Source organism: Diuraphis noxia, unplaced genomic scaffold (genome assembly GCF_037042655.1).
Source record: "Diuraphis noxia isolate RWA-SAM2 unplaced genomic scaffold, SU_Dnox_SAM2 contig0002, whole genome shotgun sequence".
NCBI lineage: Eukaryota > Metazoa > Arthropoda > Insecta > Hemiptera > Aphididae > Diuraphis > Diuraphis noxia.
The window spans coordinates 7,161,484-7,189,100 of NW_028301712.1; the positions used below are offsets into that span (position 1 = coordinate 7,161,484).

At 31.3% G+C, this 27,617-nt stretch overlaps 1 protein-coding gene across 4 annotated transcripts; it reads left to right on the forward strand.

Annotated features, from left to right (window-relative positions):
- The first annotated feature begins 1,104 nt into the window (after positions 1–1,104).
- Axn (protein axin) lies at positions 1,105–27,533 on the forward strand. Of its 4 annotated transcripts, none has more exons than XM_015514604.2 (17): positions 1,105–1,517; positions 22,429–22,614; positions 22,710–22,796; positions 22,869–23,160; positions 23,251–23,472; positions 23,556–23,792; positions 24,121–24,294; positions 24,400–24,550; positions 24,610–24,729; positions 24,800–24,905; positions 25,436–25,593; positions 25,665–25,806; positions 25,868–25,976; positions 26,101–26,237; positions 26,300–26,474; positions 26,593–26,799; positions 26,912–27,533. In XM_015514604.2, the coding sequence occupies exons 2-17, from the start codon at positions 22,497–22,499 to the stop codon at positions 27,036–27,038; spliced, it is 2,562 nt and encodes an 853-aa protein (XP_015370090.1). In that variant the 5' UTR covers positions 1,105–1,517; positions 22,429–22,496; the 3' UTR covers positions 27,039–27,533. The 4 variants fall into 4 exon arrangements, with proteins under 4 accessions (XP_015370090.1, XP_089074385.1, XP_089074387.1 ...); XM_089218259.1 differs by lacking the exon at positions 1,105–1,517 and adding an exon at positions 12,106–12,175; XM_089218260.1 differs by lacking the exon at positions 1,105–1,517 and adding an exon at positions 22,020–22,044.
- The last annotated feature ends 84 nt before the right edge of the window (positions 27,534–27,617 follow it).

Genomic DNA, 27,617 nt, shown 5'->3' on the forward strand with positions numbered 1-27,617 from the left:
CTTAAATCGTCCGTCACAGACGCCAACAGGCTACAGTGTCATATACTGACACGATATTGCAATAATTTAGTATAATCATACTGTATTATAATATCGGTATGTTATCAAAGTATAGTGCAGCGTAATGCTGAACGTCTGAACTGTAGTAAAGTATAACGTGTGTCCATTTCTCGGCCCATCGACATTCGACACGAACGGGCCGGAAGCTGGTAGATAGCTTCATGATAATATATTATCATAATATAATATCGAAATATCCGAGTCGGCAACGATGAAAAAAAGAAACAAAATAAATGACGACAATATTATATCGAATCATCGTCGACGAAAGAGAAATAATGAGAATGGCGATCGGCGGCTGCATGCAATAAACTAAATGTGTAATAAATAATAATAATAATAATAATAATATGGCGACTGCAATATTATTATAATCATCGTGTTACGTGCGCACGGCAAAGCGACAGGGGGTAGCTGAGCTGCAGACGAACGACGATTCGAAGAGGCACCACCGTGCGCTCGTTTTCAAAATAATATTATAACGTGCTCAGACTCCGGTCGCGGTAAACGCAGTCGTGTTGCACCACCGGCACCGGCGTCCCGAATTTTGGCCGCGAAACCAGTTTCGAAACGGTGCGGGTATTGTTCGGGAGGGCAAATAATGGGTACACTATGTTCAATATGTTCATATTATTATGCCGAGTGCCGACCGGTACGATGATAAAACATAATTTTTTTCGTTCATTTTCAAACCGCTAACGGTCGGCCCATAGTTGGAATGCCGACGGACGTTTCGCCGTTGTCCCACAGGTGGCGGTGCGGGCCGCCGGTATCCCCGCCACACGACGTTCGTGGTGGTGTTGGCCGCGCGTCGGTGGCGGGTGCGTTCGAAAATCTCGTCCGCATGTACCGCGCGCACCGCTCGATCGGCGACTGCCCCCGCCACCCGTCCGGCCGTGACGGATCGCCACTCCCCCTCATCCATTCTCGTTCACAGCGTTGTAACAAACTACTACGCAAGCGGCGGCGGCGGCACATCACACATGACACATTAGCCGCGCGCACACGCACGCACATGAGCGCGATACGCACGCACACGGTCGTCGTATAAGGGGAAAGAAGAAAAAATAAAAGAGAGGAAAAAATCGAGAAGGAAAAAAACTCCGACGCACACTGCCGCGGCCCAGGCTACTGATCATCAGGAATTCCGTCCGTCCGTCCGTCAGTGTCCGTCCAGTCCGGTCTGGTCCGCCGCCGCCGAATCCGTCGGTTTTATTTAATTGTTTTGATATTTAATTTGATAAATTGTATGTTATTATATTTTACATCCAACTCCGCCGGTCTTGTGCCGTTTTTCGTCCTGTGACATCGTTGGTCGTGCGCAACATGTCCCGCGACGGTATCGTCGTCGCGCACGAGTGTCATCGGATTTCCGGCACGTTTCTACGCGACTCGGCGGCAATAAACGTGACGACGATTCCGCGTGTACAACATCAAAGGCCCGTCTGACAGTGGAGGTGAGTGTTCTTCGTCAAAGGCTTTCCGATTCTGCTTTGATGTGGTGGTGCGCGTTTTGCCGTTTAACTCGACACCCTCCCGCGCCGCGCCGCCAGCACCACTGCCACCACCCTACACGCTACCGAATCCCAGCCCCCCATCAGTTGTGTTTATAATATTAAAATCCCTTTGAAGTCTCCCCAAAGCCCTTTTCATATGTATATATATATATATATATTTATATGTGTGTGTGTATAAAACTATACAAAACACGCAATGCATTTATTTTATTTGTTAACAATGAATATCATACTTATACAAATGCCTCTGCTCCCTTTGCGACCTGTTCTTCCGTGATAATTAATCCGATTTAAATGGGTTTCGATTATGTTATACCTACCCCCCATCGATACACATCAACACTTGCAGTGTGTACAAACATTGGCTACTTTAACGTCCATTTGACTATATGTTGGTCCTTGTGTTGGTCACTCAGCGGCTGAGGTTATACGCATTATACTATTTACCAAGATAATGTTTTAGTGAAAGTAAACCCTTTTATATATGGTCTTTTGATCTTGCGCAAGTGTTTTGTACGTTTGTTGTTTCCTTTGAAGGTCTACAAACAACGCTTTAAACTTTTTTGGTTTGCTGTTTAAACCACTAACTGTTTATAAACTAGTTAGTAACCGAACAAACACAACAAAACACATTTACAGATTGATAAATTAGCATAGCAATAATTTTCAAGATAATTTTAATAACAAAATTCAACATTTTACAATCATGAAGTATATAAGTTTAAATGAGTTAGAACTAGATATTATAATATACCAACTTACTACCTATATAGTATGTAATACACCTATTTCGTTCTAAAAACATTGACTTTATTCAATTGTATTGGTATTTATCTATCCACCTTCATGGATCTGCATCTTTAAGGGTACATTTACATTTTTTACCGTGTTGAATGTATTAAAATATCTCTAGAATATAATTATTAACCTAACCTAACCTATAGGTGTTGAATAAGTTAAATTTTATTATAATACTAGTAGACATTCAAATATTAAAGATGACCAAAGAATATTAGTTATTCATTGAATTATTTCTTTAATAGTACTGTCTAGGTATCTATGCCTATCAATTAAAGCTCGATTATAAGGTAATATCTTAGTAATGATTATCATTATGTTGTGTACATTGGTATTCAGTAAAAGTATGTTGATACACTACTACATTACCATTTAAAAATTACACTTTCATATCTGGATACCTCAAACATTTTATTGTAGTTAAATTCTAAAATACCTAAATAAAATTTTTTTTGATACTTTAACAAGTACCTATAGATAGGTTCGGATAGGTTAATGAGTTATTCATATAAAATCCTTGCATTTATGTTGGTGTGTAAGTCAATGTTATTTCCATAATTTTTACTCATATAATTTATATGTATTCCTACTTAAAATAATTTTGTTTTTCATCAATAAGTTTGTTTAGATTCTGTTTTTAAGTTAGTAGTGCACATACCCAAGTATGACTTACTGTGTAATGTGCAGTTTTATACATAACCTGTTGTGTTGTTGCAAAACAAACTTAATAATTATAAAGGTTAAAGTTCAACTAAATAAGAATAAACAACTAATTGAAAAGTATGTATCTAGGACCTAACCTAAGTCTTGGTATCTACTAGATAGTTAACAAAATATATTGGATGAATGTAAAAAGTTTCACCTTAATTTTATCCTAAATATAAAATGTATTGCAAAGTTTTAATTTAATGTTAGTTGAATTTTAAAGCAAGAGAAGTCTTTAAATATGTATAATAATTATAAATATAATAATTCTATACATTGATAGAAAATAGCTAAAGTGATTTACCTCTATCGATCAAATTATGTACAAAAATATTTTCAAAATAGAATTTAGGTTTATACTTATAGTTCGAGCTATAGTACCTAACTACCTATTTCCCAAAAGTAATGTATGATACTTAGTATCTTTGTGATAAATTAATATATCTAAATGTTGGTTTCTCAACAACAATTTATAAAAACTTTACATCATTTTTTCGTATACTTAACTGTTGCACCTAAGAAATTTAAAATTAGTTATGTTCCGAACCTATTTTTGAACAATGTAGATTTTGGCTCTGATCTAGGAGCTACCTATGAAAATTTATACTGCAATTTTTTTTGAAATTTTTTCATTAGTTATAATTATTTTATAGTTTTATTAAATAGGTACCTTCTTATTGTGATTTACGATGTCTTTTAAATAACACTTAAAATGTAAAAAATATTTTATTATTTTTAAAACCACTTTAATTTTGTTTTTTATTACCTATTCTGTATTCTTGAGTTATGTGTTTGAGGTCGGAGTGACGCTATTCCACTGATGAGCATTTTGTGCTCAGTCATTGGTTCGATTCATAGCATAGTGTAAATAAAAAAATGTGTGGGCCCATCGCTCATGCGACTATCATTTCCTGTGCTGTCTTTCATTTATATCATCTAGTTTAAATGAAAATAGTTCATATTTAACAGTATACATAATTGTAGGCCGTAATATTGCATTGAATATTTTCTTATATTAGATGTTCCGTCAACTGAGTGCCTTCACCTGAGCTACACTCTAGGTTCTCTAAACTTCCACGTATGCTTAAGTTTGTTGCTCTTTTCTTTAAATTTTCATTTGTTCCGGTGTATCATTTCTGTAAGTGTTAAGTTCAGAAGTCTGACTCAAGTTTTTCATAGAGTTTTTCTAAGAAAATTTATTTGTGGTTGTACTTTTTAAATTAATCATTTGAGTAAAATGATAATTAGACATTTTTTTTTAAAATTTTATAATTAGTTGATTACAAAATATATTGTTACCTATTAGTAGTCGTTAATTTGTAATAAACATTCTTTGAAATGATTTGAAACTGAAAAAAGAATATATTGTAATTTGAATATTAACTTAAAATTTATATTAGAGATCAAAGCTGCTACTTTAACTATAAGCCAATAAACTAAGATTAAAATTGAATTAAAACATTTAAATTAGGGCATAATTGTATTTTTTTATGTAAACACAGTAACCCTACTATTATTAATTTAGATTTTTTAAGTTATTAAAGATTCAAGTCATTTAGGTATGCTAAATTAAAATTGATTTAACATTTACCTATAGTTTTTTTTTTTTTGGAATCCCTGTTAAAAATTATGTCTTTAAAAGATTGTGTTATGAACTAAGTATACAGAATACAGAAAAATATAGCACTTATGAATTATGATACTGTGTTGACACCCATAGAAAGTTGGAAAACTGAAAGGCAACAGTGTGTGAAACGTGATTGGTCACATGATTTGATTTCAAAGAGAGAAAAAAAAAAGAATTGTCTCTCCAAATTTATCAAACCTTGTTTTGCCTTTGATCTGGGGCTACTTCACATCAAAAGAAACTTTTCCTCTTGAGTATTTCCACAGCCACACGTTTTTATTATTATTAATTATATATTGTAAAATCTAAAAAATAAAGGAATGAAAAATATTAATAACTTTGTTGTCAAAGGTCTTTTGTGGAGTTATTTATTAAAAAAGTTTAAGTGGTTGCTTTTTGAAAGTTTCGATATTTTATTGTACAGTCACCTGTTTTTGTGATGTCTAGAAACCTCTTCATTTTCCCTCTTTTATTCTAGCTTACGTGTTGGTCGGTACTTGATTTAAAAGTCTTTGGCCTTCGTTACATCAAAGGAAAGTGATAAACTTTGAAGACCCATACACTTATGTTCAGAAATTGATAGATACGACATAATAAGGTAAAAGACTTCGTTTTATGTTTATTTTTAGAAACCTTGTCCATTCTTGTTTTGTTTTTTATTTAGGTATTTATTTTTTGTGAAATATAATGATGTTGAATTGGTTTCAATTTTTATACAAAAAAATTGGCTCCAGTTCAAACGGTTTTTTTCTTTAATATTTGAAAGGTTCCCCTCAAGTACACAATTTGGCAGATTTGCAACAACTAAGTAGCATGGTTTTATTTTTTTTATTTTTGAGTGTTTACAATTACCTAACTTTTGTAAACATAACTGTAATGAGAAGGCATTATAAATGAAAAAATTATAATCACAATGAGAATAGGGGTTTGATTTTATTTCCATTTTGATGTTAGGTACATCTATTTATATTTATAGTGTAAAAGGAGAAATATCAAAGAAAAATAAGTATCTAATTAAAAGTAATTATATCTCACGAAATTGAATAAAATATTAGTTTCTTTATAATCTCAGTATTAATTTTGTAAGTGAATCATTAGTTTTAGTATAACGTACATAATTTTTAACAGTAGATTTAATATTCTGAAAGCTGTAAATATTAAAAAGTTGTAATTTACTTTTTAGACGAATCATGAAAATGATTGTAAAACTTCGGTTGAATGTGAAACCAACAATGAAGTGATCTTTATTCTCAATGACTAGGTAATGGATTCAACATAAATTCGTGTATAGCTTGTTCATTTGAATACGAATTAATTATGAATAGGTGTAATATTTTAATACTTATCTATAACATTTTTTTTATTGTTAAAATTTTCAGAATGCGTTTATAAGTTGATAGTAGTACCTATACAAATACAATTATGGTGTTATGCATATTTTTCATCAAATCCAATTAATTTTTGTTTTGCATTAGAATATTGAAATGTAGAAAAGCATAACTGACTATTGGAACTTTGTTTTACTGTGATATTTTGCATTCAACAATCTAGAACTCTACACATTTTTTAACATGTGAGTCGTGAAATTTGTTATAGGTGTTAATTATGTTGATCGATGAATATGCCATGTCGTTCATGTTCATATTTATTTGTGTGTTTGAATAAAAACTCAAACAAAATGCTCACCATTCGTCAACACTACAAAGTTTAATACTCCCTCTTCCACTAGGACCACGATTGTAAATTGTAATATTAAACGACTGTCGTACTCATCGCAGTGGAAAGATATCCAGATAGCTCTTGAGCTCTAAATTATTATTATGGTATTATATCAGCTGCGATGTACATAATATTATAATTATGTTTATACGATATTAATATCAGTTTTTTTCTCGTCCGAGTAGACGGGACAATTTGAGACGCACTGCACTCGTAGTTCGAACATGTGGCATCTCTACTGGTGGCCGTTTGCGCGTAGCGATTCAACGCGTCCCCCGTCTCGCTCGCGCGCCGGTTTCTCTCTCGTCCACCACCGCCACTCAACCGCTCGCTCTCGCCCCTCGGGCCATTGTGTGGCGATTGCTTTGATCTGTGACCGACACGTATACGTATATAACCCCGCGGGCTGCACCGCCGCCGCCCGTTCACGTAATATTCTTTCTCGCTTTAATAAGTCCCAATACACAAACGCAGTCGTCGTCATCATTATCTCGTAATTACAGAGGACCCGTCGCGAGGTGGATACGACGACGGGCCTGCTGCACTGCACAGTACGTCTTCTCGCCGTATAATATAATATTATAAGCCGCGGCGGGGCCACTGCCTGTGGTGGACGGTGTGCCGCGGTCGACGGACTCGCCGCCGTCTTTTACGACGCGTCTTCCACCAAGCGCGCGCGAAGTCTTTCCATTGCGCCACACGTTCGTGTGTAATTACCCCTTTTTAAAAATCGTTTTTAAATAGCGCCGCCGCTTGCAGACGTGAGCGCGGCCGGACGAGTGGTGGCGAGACGAACCATTAGGAGGAGGAGGCGGCGGCGGTAGTTAGGTCGCGTGTAACGGATTTTTGATTTTGATTTTCTACTCGACTCGTTTTTTTTATTGGACGTTGTAAAATTCGACAAAACGTACATTTGAGGCATGTCTCCTAATCTATATTATATTCTATAATATATGTATAATAAATTTAAGTATTATTTTACCAATACGTATTATAAAAATATAAATCGTAATATTATGCAAATGTTCACGTCCGTTCTATTGTTTATTTCGTTTTGTTGACGCTACGTCGCTATAATAATATAGTAACGTAAAACAAGTCTCTTATCTCGGACAAACGACGACGAGGGCCGATAGTGCAGGGGTGGTCGGCCCAGAGAAATGGAAAAGCGAGTTGACTGTAGTACTAACCCATCTGTATAATACTCGTCGTTACCATTGCCCATGAGTTTTTATAGGGCGAAAAGACGTCGGCCAATAAATAAATAAATAACGTGTCCTACGTCACACATACACACTCACCACGGGCATAAATATTAGCCGCTCCTAATGTTCGAATTACCGACCGTGACTAGTTTTTTTTCCTTATGTGTGTAAGTACACTTAATTTTTTTTCGACCTCTACAAACGGTTTGCCGCGGCTGTTTCGATGATGCAAACGTTTTACGAAACAATATTATATCATTTGTGTACATGAGGTGGTGCTAGCTGTTCGGTTTGGTGTCTAATGGGCGATGTGAGTTTGTCCTGTGGGCCGTTACTATACTATGAAGTTGTGGTATGAAAAGCCTTATAAATAAAATATATTATATTATGTTTATTACCTACGTCTATGTAAATAACTATTAGTAAAATGTTGTTACCTAGCAGTACCTCCTATAGATTATGCGTTAATAATGATCATTGACAATGTTATTATACTTGGTACAAAGTACTTATAAACAATGTATTACTTATATGTCTAGTTGCCATCATTATAGCCTATTGGTCGTGAATTTGTAAAAGAACAGTTTTTGTTGAAATAAAATAAATAATGTTTTCTGTGAAGACAAAACTGCAATGGTTCAATGCCCAAACGCGTATTATGTATATTGATATAAGCATTGTTCAATTTATGTAGGTACATTATAATATCAGATAATTTTGTCTACGAACTTAGGTCACAACGCACATATTGAATTTTTTGTTTCGTGTTGCGGTGCGCATAATGCCATTTCCGGTATATACTTAATGAGTACTACTAACCGCTGGTAGGTAGTGACCAATCTTAATACGGCGTATGTTAATTTTGTTCGATTTTCTCGTCTTAAAAGGATGACGCTACTCACATATGTGTTGACTCCTTCTTATAAGTGTAAATCATAGAATAGTTGTTTTACTCGAGAAAGAAACGATAATACTACTATACAGTCATTATATAAAAAAAAAAATCATCACATAAAAAAGAGAACTTTTTGAGAAATATTGTTTTATTTTTGAGATATCGAAAATTTACAAATTTTCAAGTTTGAAAAATACAAAAATAATGGATTTGAAATAGTAAGAATTTTTTTCGTATGAGTGATATCTAAATAATAAAAACGATATTTTATAGATAATGTATATAAATGCAGAGTCTTAGAGGACGCTACACATATATTTGTTGTTTCCGTCTTACAAGTGCGTAATATGGCAAATTTACGCTTAGCAAGTCATGTTTAACTACGTTAGTTTAAAAATTAGAATAAATTTACCTATTATTAAACTTGAATACTTGATGTTAAGAATATTATCTGTGTTTGTGTGTTGGTTTTTTCGATTGTTCAATTTTGTTGGAAGTTATTATGCGTACACAAAAAAAAGGTAAATTAAAAATGCTCATAACTCACTTAAAAACTAAATTATAGTAAAAACTTAAATACAAACACAGATAATGTTCTTAACATCAAGTTTCATAAGGTCATCGATTCACTTTAATTTTTAAACTAACGGAGCTAAAAATGATCTACGAGTACAGAGTGTAAATTTGCTATGTTATGCACTTGTAAGATGGAGACAACAAATTTGTGTGTAGTAGCCTCTTAATATCACCACACCCCTCAGGGGTAGAATACTTATGATTATACTCCGCGCAAAACAGTTTTTTATATGTTATACATATTTTGTAAGCGGAGGCAACACATGCGGGTGTAGTGTCCTCTTAATAATAATTATTGATTATCAAATATGCCTTATTATGTGACCCCGTAGTATTCCGTTTATTGACATTAGAAAGGGAGTGGAGAGATATTAAAACGTCATAAATCTTAGCAGGCGATGAACTGAACAATTTGGCACTGCAATTTATAGGTTAAGGTCAACAGCGAGGTCCATTTTTAAATGCACGTTTTCTGGGTGCGTGTTAAAAGTGAGATTATTTTTCAAAATAGCCATACTATATAATTTTACGTAATACAGCTGTTTACAGATTTTGTATTTTGTTATTTATAATTGTATTATTCTTTCATATTTTTGGAAGAGATCAAGAGATTATAGTATTGCTTGATAATATTATTTATCTACAATTATCAATGTCAAAACTATTAACAAATTACTTTTAAGTTGTAATTATAATCAATTATCATAAATTCATCAAATTTATTTCATTTTTAAAAATATAAATAATTTGAAATGATTAAAATTCTTCAAATCCTTGTAAATGAATCAGGAATAATAATTTTTGAAAGCCAGTATTCAGATTCTTTTAAAAATGTATTAACTAAGTACTTATTTATTACAACTTATTGTGAGTAAATTGTTTATCGTTTGATTATTGTAATACATACAACTGAATTACACAACATAATGTATTATATAAATCGTTGAATAAATCGTAAATACAAAAAAAAAATTATTTCACATCACAGCAACCTACATGATAGATACATGAACATGTTCCAGTATTTAGTATCTAATAAAATTGTGTGAGTATGATTTTATCGTCTGAATAAGAAATCGAAGGAAAGAGGAGGAAGGGACATTTTTACAGTTAGAATAATATTGTCTGTCCTAAGCGGCAAAGAGATCGAAGGAAGGCGTCGCCATAGTCCAGACCTCCAGACGAGCACACAGAAGAAAACACGCAGTTAACTCCGGGTATAGAAATGTTGTTTGTGAAGGAAGGAATACTGGGTGGGACCGTATCTAACGCACATAATACCTGGTGTGCATTCTTGTCAGATTATTATTGCGAGAGGAGAAAAATGGGGAAAAAACTACATGCACAACACAGATACATAAAATGAAAGAGAAATAGACGGCACCGACATAACTGGTCTGTCCGTGATGTCCATAGCGAAAAAAAATTTAAACGCCGATAACCATCTATATGTATACTGGTTGGCGTCCCTATACATATATTGTTTTGTCCATTCTTTATCGGAAATTATATCCAGTCAACTTACCTACGTTTTTTAAATGCCAATGTTCTAAATAGACAACATATTATAAAAGCCTATATATAATATATATATAAAGAAATATTTTTTGGTATATTTTCTTTGCAGTATAGGAATATACTACAAGTAAGACGATATTTGAATAATATTTAAAATTAAAATTAAAAGGCAGTTACATAAATTTTGAATTTTTTTGTGTTTCTTAATTTCCCATTTTTATAAAAAAAATTATAAGTTTAAATTATAATATATACGTATACGTATATCAATGCACTATTTGATTAAAATTATAACTACTATTAATCATTATATGGTATTAATAATATTCTATATACTATTAATTATTCATATTATTGTATATACCAAAAAATACAATGAAATCAATGAATAATTTTTAATTATTAGATTTACTTGAATCGTTTCTATGTATAAAATCCAATTTTAGATACCGAAAGAGCTAATGAAAGAGCATGTAAGAAATAACTCGATATAACACTCTGTTATAATTTTTAATGAATATTCATAAGTCATAATAATATTATACCTTTTGGGCTATTTCAGTATAAACATTTTAGTTATATTACACAATTAGAGAACTATAGGTTTTAATGTGGTTAGTATTTATAATAGTTAGGCCTTGAATAGATCAAAGGTTGACGTAATTTAATTTGATACCGATTCTAAGTTCGGATACTCAAATGTTCACTATTTGTATTTATATTTTTACTGTACAAGTTAAGTCTGATATATTATTTATTTAATACAAATAGGTAGGTAGGTAGGTATTGTCTGAAATATTACATTTCTGTTGATATTATGAAACATTACATACAAACACATAAAGACATTACAAAGTTATTCTGTAAATTACTTGTATTTGACGTTTGTCGAGCTTCAATTTTGATTCTCACAATGACGTTATTTTCATTTATATCATTTATCATGTGTATACGGCGTTAAAAAATAAAATGAATCTTCAAACACAAAAACTAAAGTCCCTTTGACATTTGAACTCCCTTTGACTCCTATGCTTCTTTTTTCCTCTTTACACCTCCCGAGTTGACATTTCGTTTTCATTAAACTCTGTCGCGTTTTCGTTTTCGAGTTTTTATTAATCTTTAACACGACGCGTTGCTGCAGTTCTTCCTAGTATACAGTATGGCTGTCAAAGGATAGCAAGTCCTTTTTGATCCTTTTGTGTAATATTTAATCTAGGACACGCCAAAGCTTTATATTATTTAATATCGTTGTTTTCTGATTCGTAAAACAACTCTTCAGCTTTTGTGCGTGGAGTTGGAGGAGCATCAATTTCAGTCGTGACAGTGCTGCGCCGGGGGTGGAGAGAACTTAAAGTGCGAAAGAAAAAGACCCTTTGTCGCAGTCCTTACCGATGACTTTCAGCATTCTGTCTCGCCCGCTCATGTTGACGACACGGTTTTGCCCTCCCTGCGTGAATCTTAAATAAATACGATTTCGCTGTGTTTGTTCATTTACGTATTATGACAATGTTAGAAGTTTATAAATTATGCTCTATCACGCTACGTGTTTTTCGTGGTACGTATTATCTTAATAGTTTTTAATATTTTTTTTTAACTAGGTATATCTAACTAATAGTTTATTAAGAGGATTATTGTACTTTTATAATTATATATAGAAATTTAAAACGATATGTTTCAATAATTTAAAATACATATTAATTTTTAAATAGTTTTGGTATTATATATTGTAAAGGCTACTTGAATATTTCGTTCAATTAATGTAAAGTTTCTTGCATACTGATATATTTTACACTGTCTTAGTCTTCTGACAGTTAAAAATCATATTTGAATAATTACAAATAAATAATAAGTTTATATTTTTAAATAAAGAAGAAATTATCATTTAATATTTTAAATGTACGCTGTTTAAAAATATGAAACATTCTATAGATAACTTAAAATTTTGTTTAATTTTTTTTTTAGAAATATAGTCATCACAATAAATGGATATAAAACCCGATTGATTTATTTGATTTACAACAATTATTGTAATTTAATTTTGCGTCTGTTCTAGATAGGTACAATGACATTCTTAACAAATTTAAACTAATTAGTTTTTATTACAAATAATTTAGTGATTTTTTAATAGTATTAAATATAAAATTCAAAACAATTGATTTAAATATTATTTGAATTTATAGTTTGTTGATTGTTCTATTATTTTAATTTATTACCTTTTTTATTTGGAAATTTTAACTAATACTTTTAATAGAATGTATCATAAATACAGTGTGTTCATGCTCAAGATGCGTATCACAAAGTTTTTAAACTAAATGGAATTGGATTGAAATTGGATTTTGAGAGAAGGTGTAACAGAATGTATACTGAAATACACATTTTGAGATAATTTAAAATTTACATTGTTAGAAGTGTACGTTTACGAATTATCTACTTGGCTATTTATTTGTTTTTAATACTTTCTAGTGTTTATAATTTAATTTAATTTGATACTTTCATATTTGTAACATTAGATAATAATAATAAACATTATAAGAATTCACACATCCAAAATGTGTTTATATCTACGTCTTTTCAGTGAACATTATTTAGCAATTTCAGAATAATAATTCGCAGTCCTTGAATATCTTTAGTATTTATTATACATGGTTACAGATTTGATAGGAACAGTGGTTTTCGTAAATGTCGTCATTAGAAAAACACTTAATATCGGTACGAACATTATAAATTAGAATCTACAGTAAAAAATGTATTATGATAGGTATTATTTAAAAAAATATATATTTGATACTTCCTTTACACCCTATTTCTCTCTATTGCAAGGTCATCCAACTGAAATATTAAGTTAATTCTTGCATAAATTCACTGTATATAATACAATTTGATCTTCAAAGATTTGAAAAAAAACCAAAAGATAATAGTTGTAAATGTTATATAGTATGTAAAATATTATGCATTTTTAATATTTCTTCCCCGTAAAAAATAAATTGGTGCATATTTTGGGTTTTTTTTACCTACTTTTTATTATTTATATTATCTTTATTATGATTAGTAATACTATTTTGAAAGTAATAGTACTATTAATTGTCGTGAAGAGTATATATATTACCTTTACTGATGAGTTTTGCCCGCGTGACGACTGTTGGTTAAATATTTTCATTTGGCTGTTTTTTTTTCATTCATTTCTTATACCCAGGTGCGCGCTTGCACATTCTTTTCCTAAACGGGTTTGGATTTAAGTACCAATCCATTCCACCTCAGGGGGGTAGATTACCCTACAGAGGAGTGGTTTTCCACTGGCAGGCCGTTGTTTGTGTCATTGGCATCCCGTCTCGAGGCTCTATTAAGTCTGTACGCTGTAAATATATATATACATTTATATGTATGCTATCGTTTATACACAAACATATACACACAAGCAGTAAAAAATATATACGATTTATTTCCTACATTTTTCCCTTCTAATCGGATCCGGCCGTTTTTGTAAAAAAAAATAAATAAACAATAAAAAAAAAACGTTCAAGTGCCCTCGCATTGTAGACGCAGTCTCTTTCACCGACAAAGAGAGCTTTGTGTCTGTACCGCCATTATCTTGGACGACTAATCGAACCGAAGAAGTCGGAATACAATCTATATACCGAAGTATTTTTCTTCCCTCCCTCACTTACACCGCTCATGACATAAGTTTTTTCTGGGATTGTCCTCTATATCTTGTTAGTGACACATTTGTAATTGTACCTATATTATGTATCTTGACCTGGCCTCCGGCAACAAAAGGACTGCGCACACACGTATTCATACGCAGATGGGATTTGTGACTGACGTCTTATATATTATATTATACTCCGATACATACTGTTTGACGAAGTAAATGGAAATTATAGACGGTCGGAAACGTACGTGTTTTTCGTTGTCTGTGTTACGAGATAGTGTACTACCATACTACCGGTTTTGTCACCAGATCCGTTGATGACTGACTTAATGTTAATAGTACTCTACGACGCGTTTAGTTGTTGGGAGAGAACTCCTTCTCAATTTAAATATTTCATCAATGACGGTGTAACATGAAACGTCGTGAAACGTTGAACTCGTTCGTATAGATAATATATTATTGTAATAATATAATTTTATATAACCAAACCCTACTTTGTTATTACTTCTATTTAGGAAATTTCTATAGACTTTTGCATGGAAGATTCTTAAGACGTCACTAAATAACCAATAGGCAATAGAAAACAGTAGAACATATTTCCTGCTTATTATTATTTGTTTACAAAAATCTAACTATTCATATTTTTAGTAAAGATTTAATTATCGTAATTAACCATGCAATAATCATACTTACAATAATATTTATAGAAAACACTGAAAAATCCGAGTAGATTTATTTAACTGCTGAAACTTTTACTTGTACAAGACAAATTAAGGAAGAGTAAAAAAATGTATGTATAATTATAAATTGGCTTAGACTTGGTACCTATATTATTCATTTGAATTTGGTCATTAATGGTTTTCTTGAATCAATATTCGTCAGTTTGCCGTTTTTATCTTTGTAATACTTGTAATTTCTAAAAGTAATTAATAGTATTAGCCATTATAGGTATGACTTAATATGATAGCACCTACACTACTATTACTATTTAGACTATTAGTATACTTAAATTAATTTATAATGATCTAAACTTTTTTTTTAATTGTTACCTAACTCAGCTATTAACTTTTAAGTTTAAACTTATAAGCTTTGCTATGAATATATTTACTATACAGAAGCATATGATATATTTGTTTTACAACAACGTGTGTTTGTGTCTTATGTCATTCCGTTTTGGAGCACACAAAATGCTTAAATTGTCAATTTTCAAGAGTGGTTTCTGGTACCAATTTAGATCTAGTTTGTGCTCTTGATGATCAAAAATAGAAGATTCACAGTACTTTTGGTAATGATTGGGAAAAACTAACTTAGAAAAACGGAAATATTTACGTAACGCCTGTTTTCGATAAAATAAATTTTATCAGGTAACAGTAGTTAAAACTTCAAAAATACATAAGCAAAGTTTTTAAGTTTAACGAAAATGAAAAATAATGATTGTGACCAATTTTAAACCATTATACTAAAGATTTACAATTATACCACAGTAACCTGCTACTAGGTACAATACATCTGCAGACGTATCCATAAGTCTATACATTTGTACTTATAAGTTAAAAAATATAAACAATAATTGTTGTATACGGAATACTATATCCGATATTTTGGCAAAAACTAGTTCAACATTATGTAGGTACCTATTTGTACAGTAATACCCAGTGCTCGTTAGCTCGTGAATTCGCATATCAATATCGTTAAGTCGTATTTTATGATAGGTGACATACAAATTCATTCCGAGGCACCATGGTTAAGAATGTGAAGTTGGGGACAATTTTATTTTATTGGGGACAATTAACACACTTTTAACTAAAATTTGATGAAAAATGCTATACATTTTATTTTTACTCTGTATAAAATAAATGGGAATTGTTGCAACGTAAAATTGTTAAAAAATAATACGCTAATAATTAGTGTTTATGCCTGCATTAAGCAATGAGTGAAAACATGTTATATGAAAATATGAAATAGTCTTATCTGATGATAAAAATAATTTATATATATTTTTTAACCTGCATATTTTTAGTGCATATAACTGCATCTGAACTTTTTAAGGCATATTTCAACGTATGTTTTGCCAGTTTTAGTGCATAAACTTACGAGCCCCGCTTATATCTATTAAAAAAAAAATTGAAAACCCTTAGCGATAGAGGCTGCAGGGCGTTTTCGCTCAAAATCGTTTTTCGTAAATATGACATTCGAATTTTATTGTTGTTACTCATAAGTATCTCTAAATTTAAATTTCAATACACTAGAGACCAGCAAAGGAACTTTTTCGGTATTTTTTTACAAACATTTTTATTATCTGATTTTTAGATGTATAGTAAAAGAAAATTATCACTTATTATCGTGTAATTGTTTCTCGATAGTAACTAATAATAGTTAGTTACTTATAAAATCTATAAATTTTATTATATACTCTGTCAATAAATTAGGAAACAGAAAACTTTCACGTTTTAACTTTATTTTATTTATAATAATAAGTTTTATTAAAAATATTATACCTAGGTACTTTTGAAATCTTTATATAGTATATACTATATTCATTAAATTTCAAAGTATAACTTTGTGTATACGCGTTTTGCTTCAGGTTCAAAAGGAAAAACTCCAATAACTTATTGTATAATATAAAAGAATGCCTCGTGGCCAACAGACTGTGCTTATTGGTATTATATAAAACTGTGTGCGCAAATAAGATGAAGAAAAAAAAATCAAAACATACAATTGCGTGGACTTTTTGGAGTGAAATACACATTTAAAAAAAAAGTAAAACAATTTTGTTAGAGCCGAGTGTGGAGTAGAGGAAGGAAAAAATTAAATTTCCGAAAGCATACGTTAGACGCAAACCGGATGATTCGATTTCGTTTTCATCCCATTGCGGTTTTCAATGCAATATTCGTTCAGACTCCTTTCTTCAGTGCCGATTGCAGCATTGGGCGGGGAATTGAATAGAAGTGCATTTTCCAGTCTATGAACATCACACGAGAAGAGACTTTGTCGCTTATATATATATATATTTCTTTTCGTTATATATCGGTGAAATTATATTTCATGCTTCGTAAGGAAAATATATTTAATACCAATTTTATTGCCTGTAATCGGATAATAAATATATGATATATAATAAATATTATAGTATATAGATTATATACATATAGATACATGGATTCAATGTAATTTTCCTAGATTTTTTCATATCCTTGCGTAGTATTCTATTAGTCTGACTAGTGAAAACACAATGTAATAATATCCAAATTAAGTTATAGTGCCAATGTGCATATTATGCTCGATATTATGTATTAAATATGTGAATATGATGTGATTGAAAAGTTAGCATATTAAAATAAAACCAAATTCGTAATTCTTTTTTTTTCTATTTATTGCTCTATTATTAATATATTATACCTGTAAACTTATAAATTATAAGTTTTATAAGTAATATGGACCAATATATAATAGATACATAAAAAAATAATATACAATCGTATAATTATATATATTCAGATATTCTCAAGTACAATTAGTACAATCAATAACAATAATAAATTTTAACATTTATCATGTATCAGACTTGTATTAACTCAATGATTTATACTTTCTAATTTTTTTATTATAAAATTTAATTTAACATTCTACAGATTGATTGATTGAATTCGTTATATGAAAATAAATAAAACTGGTTTTGTGAAAAAAATCCCGTTTTTCTGTCATTTTTTTTCGTTTTTCTCGATTTTTTTGAAAACTATTGGAAAATGTTTACTTTTGAGCTATAATGCACCAAGGATATTCATTTTTACATAGAAAACCACCCCCAAAGTTTGAAATTGAAGCATTATTTCGACTAGTTATGCTGTACACAGACACAAAAACAAACAAACAAAAAAAAAATGTAGTCGAGTGTATGAATCTTTTGTAAAATGTCAATCCCTTTTTAAAGAACAGAAGTAACCGATATGAACCTATATATTTTCTTTCTGAATAGGTTCTTTAATTCGATCGAGTATTTCGTTCTTAAAAAAATAAATAAATAAAAACAGTATATACAATATATATATATTGTATGATATAATAGGATCCAGTGGTCAACATCTTTATTTGTTTGACCCGTATACCATCGTCTCCAGTGAGTTAATAGAATTTTCAATATAATAATATAATGAATATACTAGATGTATATTTCCCAAAAGAAATCTTTTATTTCATCTCGGTCGGCGATTTATCTTTAACTTTCGAATTGCTGCTAATTCGATACACGGTTAATAAAAGAAGTAAAGAAGTATCTAAAAAAAACATACAAACGAAAGAACCGGAATCCATTTACTCCGGGGCCTTTGATGTTTTTTTACTTTTTATTTATTTAACCGTCTATCTGCTCGCTAATGATATAATATACTGTTGACTGTGTCTAAGTAAAATTTCGGTTTACTGCACTTGCAGGTTAAACTTTATTGTACATACGAATGGTTTTATATGATATATAGAGAAATAACGTAAAATCGTCCGATCCGTTACCGATTTATCACATACGATTATGGATTATCGTTCGGACAAAAGGTCAGATATCATACATAATGTAATATACGTATTATAATATATTGTTGTTATACCATAACGCATCGTAATACATTGTCATTAGCGGGCATGTGCGTGTAAACCCGGTTGGGTTTTACACTCTATTCCTATTTCGTCGGCATCTTATGTGATAATATAATATTGTATTATAGGTACATAACACGCCTGCACACTTTACCGCCATCGCGGTATATATCTATCCTATACCTAATACGGTTTTCGTGTATATTATTATAATATAATATATTCGTATTTATGTATACAATATAATAATATGTCGGCCGTGCGCTAGCGCGCGCGCGCACACACACACACACTTACAGAAGGAGTTAATGGCTCGGGGAGGGGTTGGGGTTTGGGAAATGTATACGAGTAAAAAAGTTTAGGGAATCAAACGGCGCGCGGAGAAAACACACACCTGCACGCCGCGCCGCAGCGAGTGTATAATAAATTAATAATAAAAATATATATAAAAATCAAAAACCTACGAGCCGCGCGCCAACGAAGAGACCGAGAGAGGAAAAAAAATATATAACTTTATGTGTGTGCCTAGCGTCGAGGCGAGCGAAAATCGGGGTGAAGGGAGAGTGTAATTTTGTAATGAACACGAACTGGCGGCGCGGCGTCGGCGTCGCAGCCCGGCGTCAAAGAGGCCGACCGGTTCTGCGCCGGTGGACCAGTGGTGGAGTGCGGTGGCCGAGGCGGCGGTATAAGGCAACCGGTGCAATAATTACATGTGGCCGAGTGCCCCGAGGCGGTTACGCTTCACGGTAGAGTGAATTGTTGTAAAAATCTCGTCGGGACGCTCGTGTATATATATATAATATATATACATATATATAAATGTAAGGAATAATATATAGTAATACAACGCGTGTACAGGTGTATGATATATATTATGTTTTTATCTCGAGCCGCGGACGGCTGCGTTTCATATTTTTTTTCGTCCTTTTCCCCCCGCCTTTCCATCATACGACGCCGACCTTGGGAATCCGGAATACGCGAAAGAAAAAAAAACCAAAAACTTATACAGCAATATAGCTGCCGATATCTGCCGGTACTTCGTCGCATTGTAAAAATAATATATTAATATGTATTTTAATATTATTATGATATGTGTGCTCACTGCTCATAGTTTGATCGAACGTCTCCTATTATTATTATTATTATTATTATTATTACACGCGCCCCTCCCTCCCCTCTCACCACTATCAGCGAAAATCATCGGTTGCGGGAAGCGATCGTTTTTCGTTACTTCATTGCGCCCGTTTTCCTATTGACAAAATTGTCGTTATAATATTATGTTGTTTTTATTTTTTTTGAGAATTTTTTTACTCAACCATCTAAAATTTTATTTCAATTCGATCTCGTGGTAATTTCCTGGCGAGTGTATTGTGCAGGTATTATATTATGTACTTGGTACAGAGTAGGTAATCGCAAATCGGTGTTATTATATTAACCTCCAACTTCGTACTTGCTTGGCAGCAGCATGGTAGCAGTATTATAATCGTATATTGGTTAATATATCTAATGCAGTGGCGTTACACCGCTGTAAACGTCTTTCTTGAGTGAAAAAAAAATATATTATAATATTGTATTAGTTGGTAAGATAACCCTCTCAAAGAAAATATCGTTATCCAAGTTGTTTTATGCGATTTTCGAAAGGCAATTTAATTGTTTTCATTTTTCTCACTGCTTCGCGATTTTAAGAACACTGATCCCACCGCCCCAACCAACTTATGTATACGTATTATTGTTTTAAATGACTTAGAGGTAAAACGTAATTTTTATCGCTCGTTGAAATGGCTATAATAGTTTTGGTATATTTTGGGTCTTAAATATAGTACTTAATAGTTTTATATGTATTCTGGTGCTGTAAATTGCCGGTTCGCTATAATAAATAAGTATTTTTTTAAACTTATTCCAACTATTACACTATATAATATTACTAAATTAATATATTCATATTTATCATTATTTTCAGTATCATGAATTACACTATTTAAATTGTTTCTTTTTCTTATTAAAAAAACCTTTCGACAATTTATTAACTACTTAATTAGTTAATATGTTAGATTACCTAGCCAAATAATTGATCTAGTTTTATTTAGAATAATTCCTTTATCTTATCTTACTATAACCTATTGTGTTTCATTACTTATAATTTATCATTATTATATTTTAATTCATGATTTGCAATTTTACTTCTGAATAATATTTAGATATCAACAGGGCTAAAGTTTCATTTCCTCTTAAATTCTCTAGTTGTAATAACAAAATAATTATAATTGCTATATTAATAATTAATAATGATTACTTTTACTGTTTAAATTAAAAGTTGATTATATATCTTTTGAATAATTATAAACTATAACATTCATCATAGTTTCAATGTTTTCCTAAATTTAAAAACATAAATTATTGTGAAAATGAATATACAATAACAGTTATCCATTTGCATAGGATTAATACATTTTCAATGATAAATAAATACTATTTATATTTTGCATTTTGTAGAAATATTAACACAAATGTTGATTAATTTAATTATTTATCAACATAATTAAATGTTATTTTATGTTTATTAATAATTTAAATACTTACCTGGTACATCTATTTTTGTTTTTAACAAAAAATATTTACTGTTAATACTATCAATGCATTATTTTTTTTTTAAATCAGTTCCTTGTGTTTAGTTTCAGCTGTTTACAAGTATTGAAGTATACCATTTGTTTACTATTAAATACCAATATATAATATCTCATTGTTTGGAGTAATTCCATATTTTTTCAAAAAGGTCCCTGTCAATAAAAAAAATATGTATACCTATCTCAACAATTTAAGGTTAAGAGAAGCTGTACCAGGACTGCTGCCACTTATTAGATATTGATAGACATATGAATTGATCCAAAAAATCATAATTTTAGAATATCCTATTGTACAATAAAAAGACCCTACTTCTGGCACATATCATATTTTTATGACTTATTGTTCCCCGTTCTCCAATCGGAACTGTATTCGCTATCGATTATCCGGGTGGTTGTTATACAGCGGTACCATAACATGCGTTAATTCTGCGTACTACCGCTTCATCGATCGACAACTACTTGAGTCCGGTTCTGTTGTGCGCAGCTTACCCATATCATATTTTTAGTATTATTATTTTTACCTTAAAAATATAAATAATAAACCATACAGAATGGATTGTGGTATGTATTGTGTAGGATAGTTTTACCTTCATATTTTTCCTTGTTTATTCTATTCAGTTGGCTTATCATAACTAATGTTTGTTGAAAACCGGTAATAATACCTTATGAACTTGTAATTCTTTAATATTCATTTTTTTTTGCTTGAAACGTTCATAAAAATCATTATATTATTTTGTTTTGACATAACATATCATTTAAAATAGGCAATTGAGATTTTTTATTGAGTATATTATGTTGAAACTATTTAATACAACAGTTAAGCTACTACTAAGCGGCCATTTTGTTTTCATTAACCCTTGTTTAGTAATAATAATAATAGTAATAATAATAATGCAAACAAAGAATAAAAACTATATCATGAACAATTCCATTTTTATGTTTCAGATCTATTTCGAAATGCCTGTAACAGAGGTAGTAAGGAGCGTGACACCAATAGCTCCATACCCACGGTTATGATGAATAATAATATACTAATTGACTCCGCCAGACCAAAAGTATTACCGGGAGAAGAGTCTGAGCGATCGTCTGAGGACAACGCATGTTTAGGTCAAAAATTCAAAAACAGTTTTGGTGAGTTTATTGTGTTTTGAAGCTATCTTATAATTAAATTTATTATGTATTTAAACTTAACTTATATATATTTTTTTAATATTTCAATTTTAAAGAAAACAAATGTGTAAGATGTCGCAAAACACAAACCGAATTATTAATGGCTGGTTCCAAATGCCGTGCATGCAGCATTCAGGAACATGGTAAGGAATTAATAATAATGTTTTAATAAATAAATAAATGTGCATTCATTAGAAAAGTATCAATATTTTCAGCTGGATGTGGTGCACGCCACGACTACGAACAAGCCGACGGTGATAGTGGTGATCGGGGATCGTTATCCCCAAATGATGGCCAAAACTCTGGGCCCATGTTATGGGCCCGTAACTTAGATTGCTTGTTAGCTGATCCTAACGGTGTAAATCTTTTCCGGCAAAACTTGAAGCTGGAAGAAGAATCTGGACAAGGACAGCAATGCAGCAAGGTTCTTGAGTTTTGGTTAGCGTGCCAAGGGCTATATGGTCACACTGACCAAAAAGCTGATAAACTACGTTCTATTATTTACAAGTAAATTCTTGACGTTATAATAATATGAATATATTTTTATTTAATGGTAGTTACGAAATTCATGTAACATCTTTTGGGGTTTTTTTTTAGAAAACTGTTCCTAAAAGCAGACTTAGGTGTAGATGAAGAATGTCGAAGGCACGTCATGCAGAGGGTTAAAGTATCCATTGCCAACAAAACAGCTCTTCCTAAAAATCTGTTTGACGAAGCCCTTGTACAAGTGGAAAAATTTCTAAATGATACATTGTATCCGGCATTCCTACAATCTGATACCTATATCTCTTATATTCGGTCACTGAATTGTGGCATTGAGTAAGCTCATATTTTATTATTGCTCAATTATTATCATTCTTATATACTTAAAAACTTATTTATGTATTTTTTATTTGTTTTAGTTTTTATGATGGTAAAGTAGTGAACCATATACCAGACACTGAAGAAAAAGTGGTGCCCTCAAGATATCAAGCACCTCCAGATCGTAGTCAAACTTTGTTAACTCTTAAAGAAGATGCTGAATTGTCCAGTCATGAACTTAAGCAATCTAAAGACTTTCCCATGAAATTAACCCAGTCCCTTTTGCACATGTCCCAAAAACAACGGTCTCATCTGGAAAAAGGAGAGTTTTTACAGAGGTAATATATATTTTATTATTTAAACATTTTTGCATGTGAATTAAAGATGCTTTAAGTATCATTATTTTTTGAGTGTTTAATTATTAAAATTTATTAGTCAAGAAATGAGTCTTTAATAGTAGTAAAAAAAAGTATACTTTAACATTAAATTTTTTTACACAAATTGTTAAAATGGAACATTTAAACACATTTTGCTTGTTATTTAATAAATGGTATTTAGTAATTATGCTTACTGTTAAATATATCATTTATAGTTATGCATTTTATTTTTGGTTATTGTATTGTATTTGCATTGTTTTTTTTTTTTGTGCTTGGTAATCAATTGTAGAGCAAAGACTTCAAAAATGGGCATCTACAACCCAAATCCCAGTACCCCTTATCACCAATCCTGGTGGGGCACAAAACCTAGAGCTACGCACATATCTTACAATCCAACTTCAGCTCAGGACAGTGATTTGGCTAGTCTTAGTGAGGCGTCTGTTTCTACAGATTGTTTAAGAAGGTAAGTTTTGTCATTTTGAAATTTTGCTTCTACTTACGACAAGAAATCATGTAAGTACAAAAATGTCAACAAAAACAAAAGCTTTAATTAAAATTAATTTATTAGGCAATTGGCTGAGATTCGTGATCCAAAAATAATAGCCAAAAAAAGTGCTCAATTAGAAATGAAAGAAGTGCAAAAATATGCTCGAAGGAATGTTGAGGGTTCAATGACTGCTACAATCATTCCCCGTACAATGAGAGAACCCCAGTGCAATGTAAGTAATGTTTGTGTATTGATCTTTCATTATTCTTAACAATCCAAATATGTTTTTAGAAACCAGCAATGGAACCAAAGATGTTTGCTTCTATACTCACTGAAAAGTTAGAAAAAATAAAAGTGGAACGTGATATTGAAGAAAAGTGGGATAATAAAATGATTAAAAATCTCTCAGAGGTTTGTGAGCTGAATAATTTTTTTTGTTAACTGTGTTGAACTGTTATATATATATATATTTTAATTTCAGCTTAAATTCGACAGTGAATCTGGCAAAATTGATGATCCTAAAATGTTAGATGAAATGTTTAGAGCATCTTTAAAGTTACCTGATGGCAGTGACGATGAAATATTAGGTGTGTTTATTGAATCAAATGTTAACATTGCATTAAATAATAAAGATATATACTAATCACAAGCATATTTTATTAACATTTAAATCATTAAAACATTGTGTTTATAATTTATGACTAACTAAACAATAATCAACTACCTTGTGTAAATTTGTATTTTTACATCTTAAATAACCTATACTCTATGTCAAATGACAGTAACCTCGGGTTGGCCAGCTTCTGTGTAAGGCAATTTCAATGACTAACTAGCCAAGTTGCACTCTCAAGAGAGTCACATTATTCTTATATCAATCGCCTAGATTAAATTTTGCTTTATAAACATGATAAGCAATTTTTCGGTCACAGCCAATTGTTAGAAATGAAAGCTAACTACAAAAATAAATGAAAACTAATTATTAAATATAGTCTTGACAGATCACATAAACATCAGTCACCAACCGAGGTTACTCTTATTTAAGATAGTATACATCCTTGTTTTTTCTTATTATCTATCTTTCTTATTATTTTCTAACTTCCATTTATTATACATTTAGATCAACATGTACAAAAATACTTTAAATCGCCTCCTAAATCACCTGAACAATCGTTACACAGGCGACAAGGGTCAGGCAAAGTCAATCGGCCTGTTCAACAATTTGCCAGTACTTATTTGGCAGCAGCTAATCCTAATTTGTCCAAACGCAGAGACAAAGTATGTTTGTTTTTCTCTTGGTCATACAATAACATTATATGTATATTAAACAAATTTTTAAATATTATCAGGATAATCGGGCATCTGGATACGATAGTGGCAATTACACTGACTTTACAGCAGACAGTTCTGAACCCAGCCGCCATGTGCCAAAGAGTCGATCTATCCCAGATTATCAAAATTTTGTTCCAAATCCAGAGCTCAGAGTGTCAAGTATGCATATATTGAAATATAATTAAATAATTAATACTGATATATTCAATTTAATGATAAGGTTTAGGACGTCACACCTGGGGTAGCCGACGTACAATGACTGACAGTGGAATCAGTGTTGTATCAGGACAATCACAATTGCCTACCAATGCTAACAAGACAAGAGAGGAGTAAGTTTGTTTTTATTTTATATTTTAATTTAATTTTAATTTTAACTCATCTGTGTGCATTAGTAATTGGTATTGTATATTCACTGACAGAAAAAATAATTAATTTGTTTTATCTCTATTATAGCAGGTCGACCAATCGTTGTATGGTATGGCTTCAAGAAAGTCCAATGTGTGCTGGTGATGCACTCGCTGACTCAGGTCCAGCTTTTAGTTGGTGTACCGCGTCCGCTAATACCACGACTGCAAAAGCCTCTTCCCACGGTATTTTAATAATTTTTATTTTTTTTATTTACATTTATAATATGCATTGATTTTTTCTTTAGATTGCGGTAACGTAGATTGTGGTAGTAGTGGCTCCTGGACAAATCACATGCCCAAGCAGCCATTTGTTGCCGACCCTAATATGCCACCACCTCCTTTCCCAAATACAGACAATCAGTTGATAGAAGCTGGGCGTAGACTCAATGACCAAATGACGAAGAAGAATCACAAACAGAGGTAAACTATAATTTTTTATGTCTGTTAATGAAAAGGGCTGTTGTTTGGAATAATTATAAATATTTCACACATAAAATGGACTATTTAGTATTTTACATCAGAATTTAATAATATTTAGGACTTCTTCTTCATCATCTGGCCGTGGACTACCTGCAGAAGAATCAGCTACACCGTCAACATCTAGTACAATAACTGCACCCCCAACCACCACTACTGTTGTGTACAATTTCAATGATGAAGAATTCCCATTCAGGAAAAGAATAGCCGGACATCCAATCACATTAAAACAGTTTATTGAATGTATGCCAAAGAAAGGACATTACAGGTAACAGTTTTTTTAGAGTGAGACATTTGTTTTTAGATTAAATAACATGGTTATTAATTAAACAAAAAAAATCCTTTACCAGCTTATCTATAACATGTAACGTTTGTAACAGGTATTTTTTTACTACTGAATTTGATGAATCTCCATCAACCGGCATCCAAGAAGAAATCACTGACGATAATCAGATGTTGCCACTATGGAAGGGCAAAGTTATGGCTAGCCTAAGACTTATCGACTGATTGAAAAATATTTAATTAATTTATTATATTTTTTATTAAGTGCCTAGTTTAAGGAACAGATGACTTGTATAATAAATTTTTAACTGTAAATTGTTTTTAAAATACCTTAAGACTGGATTTTAGTCCAAAGGTAACAAACAAAAAACAACAAATAATTGTAATGTGTAATGTAAATCAGTGCCTTAGTTATAAACCAAACACTAATCGATTCCCAATGACTAGTGTGAAAGAACAATAAAAGTGTGAAATTGGTAAAAGAAAAAAAAAGACTTATATGTTTTGTAAGAAAAACAAATTTTATTGTGTTTTTTGTTATTGCAAAAAAAGAAGAATTGTATAAATTTTTTATAAAATGATGTTTTATTTTTATATGTCCTAATTATCCTTTTACAATGTAAAAACTTGAAATTTTTGATTTTTGTTATTAGTTGTGGAAATATTAAATGTAATATGTCTATTTGTGAACTACAATAAAGCAGTACAGTGATGTATTCATGACATTTGTACCTTCCTGATAGAAGGCTGTTTGTAGCTTGAGACAATATAGCCCATTAAAGATCTCTTGAATAACTCGTTAAA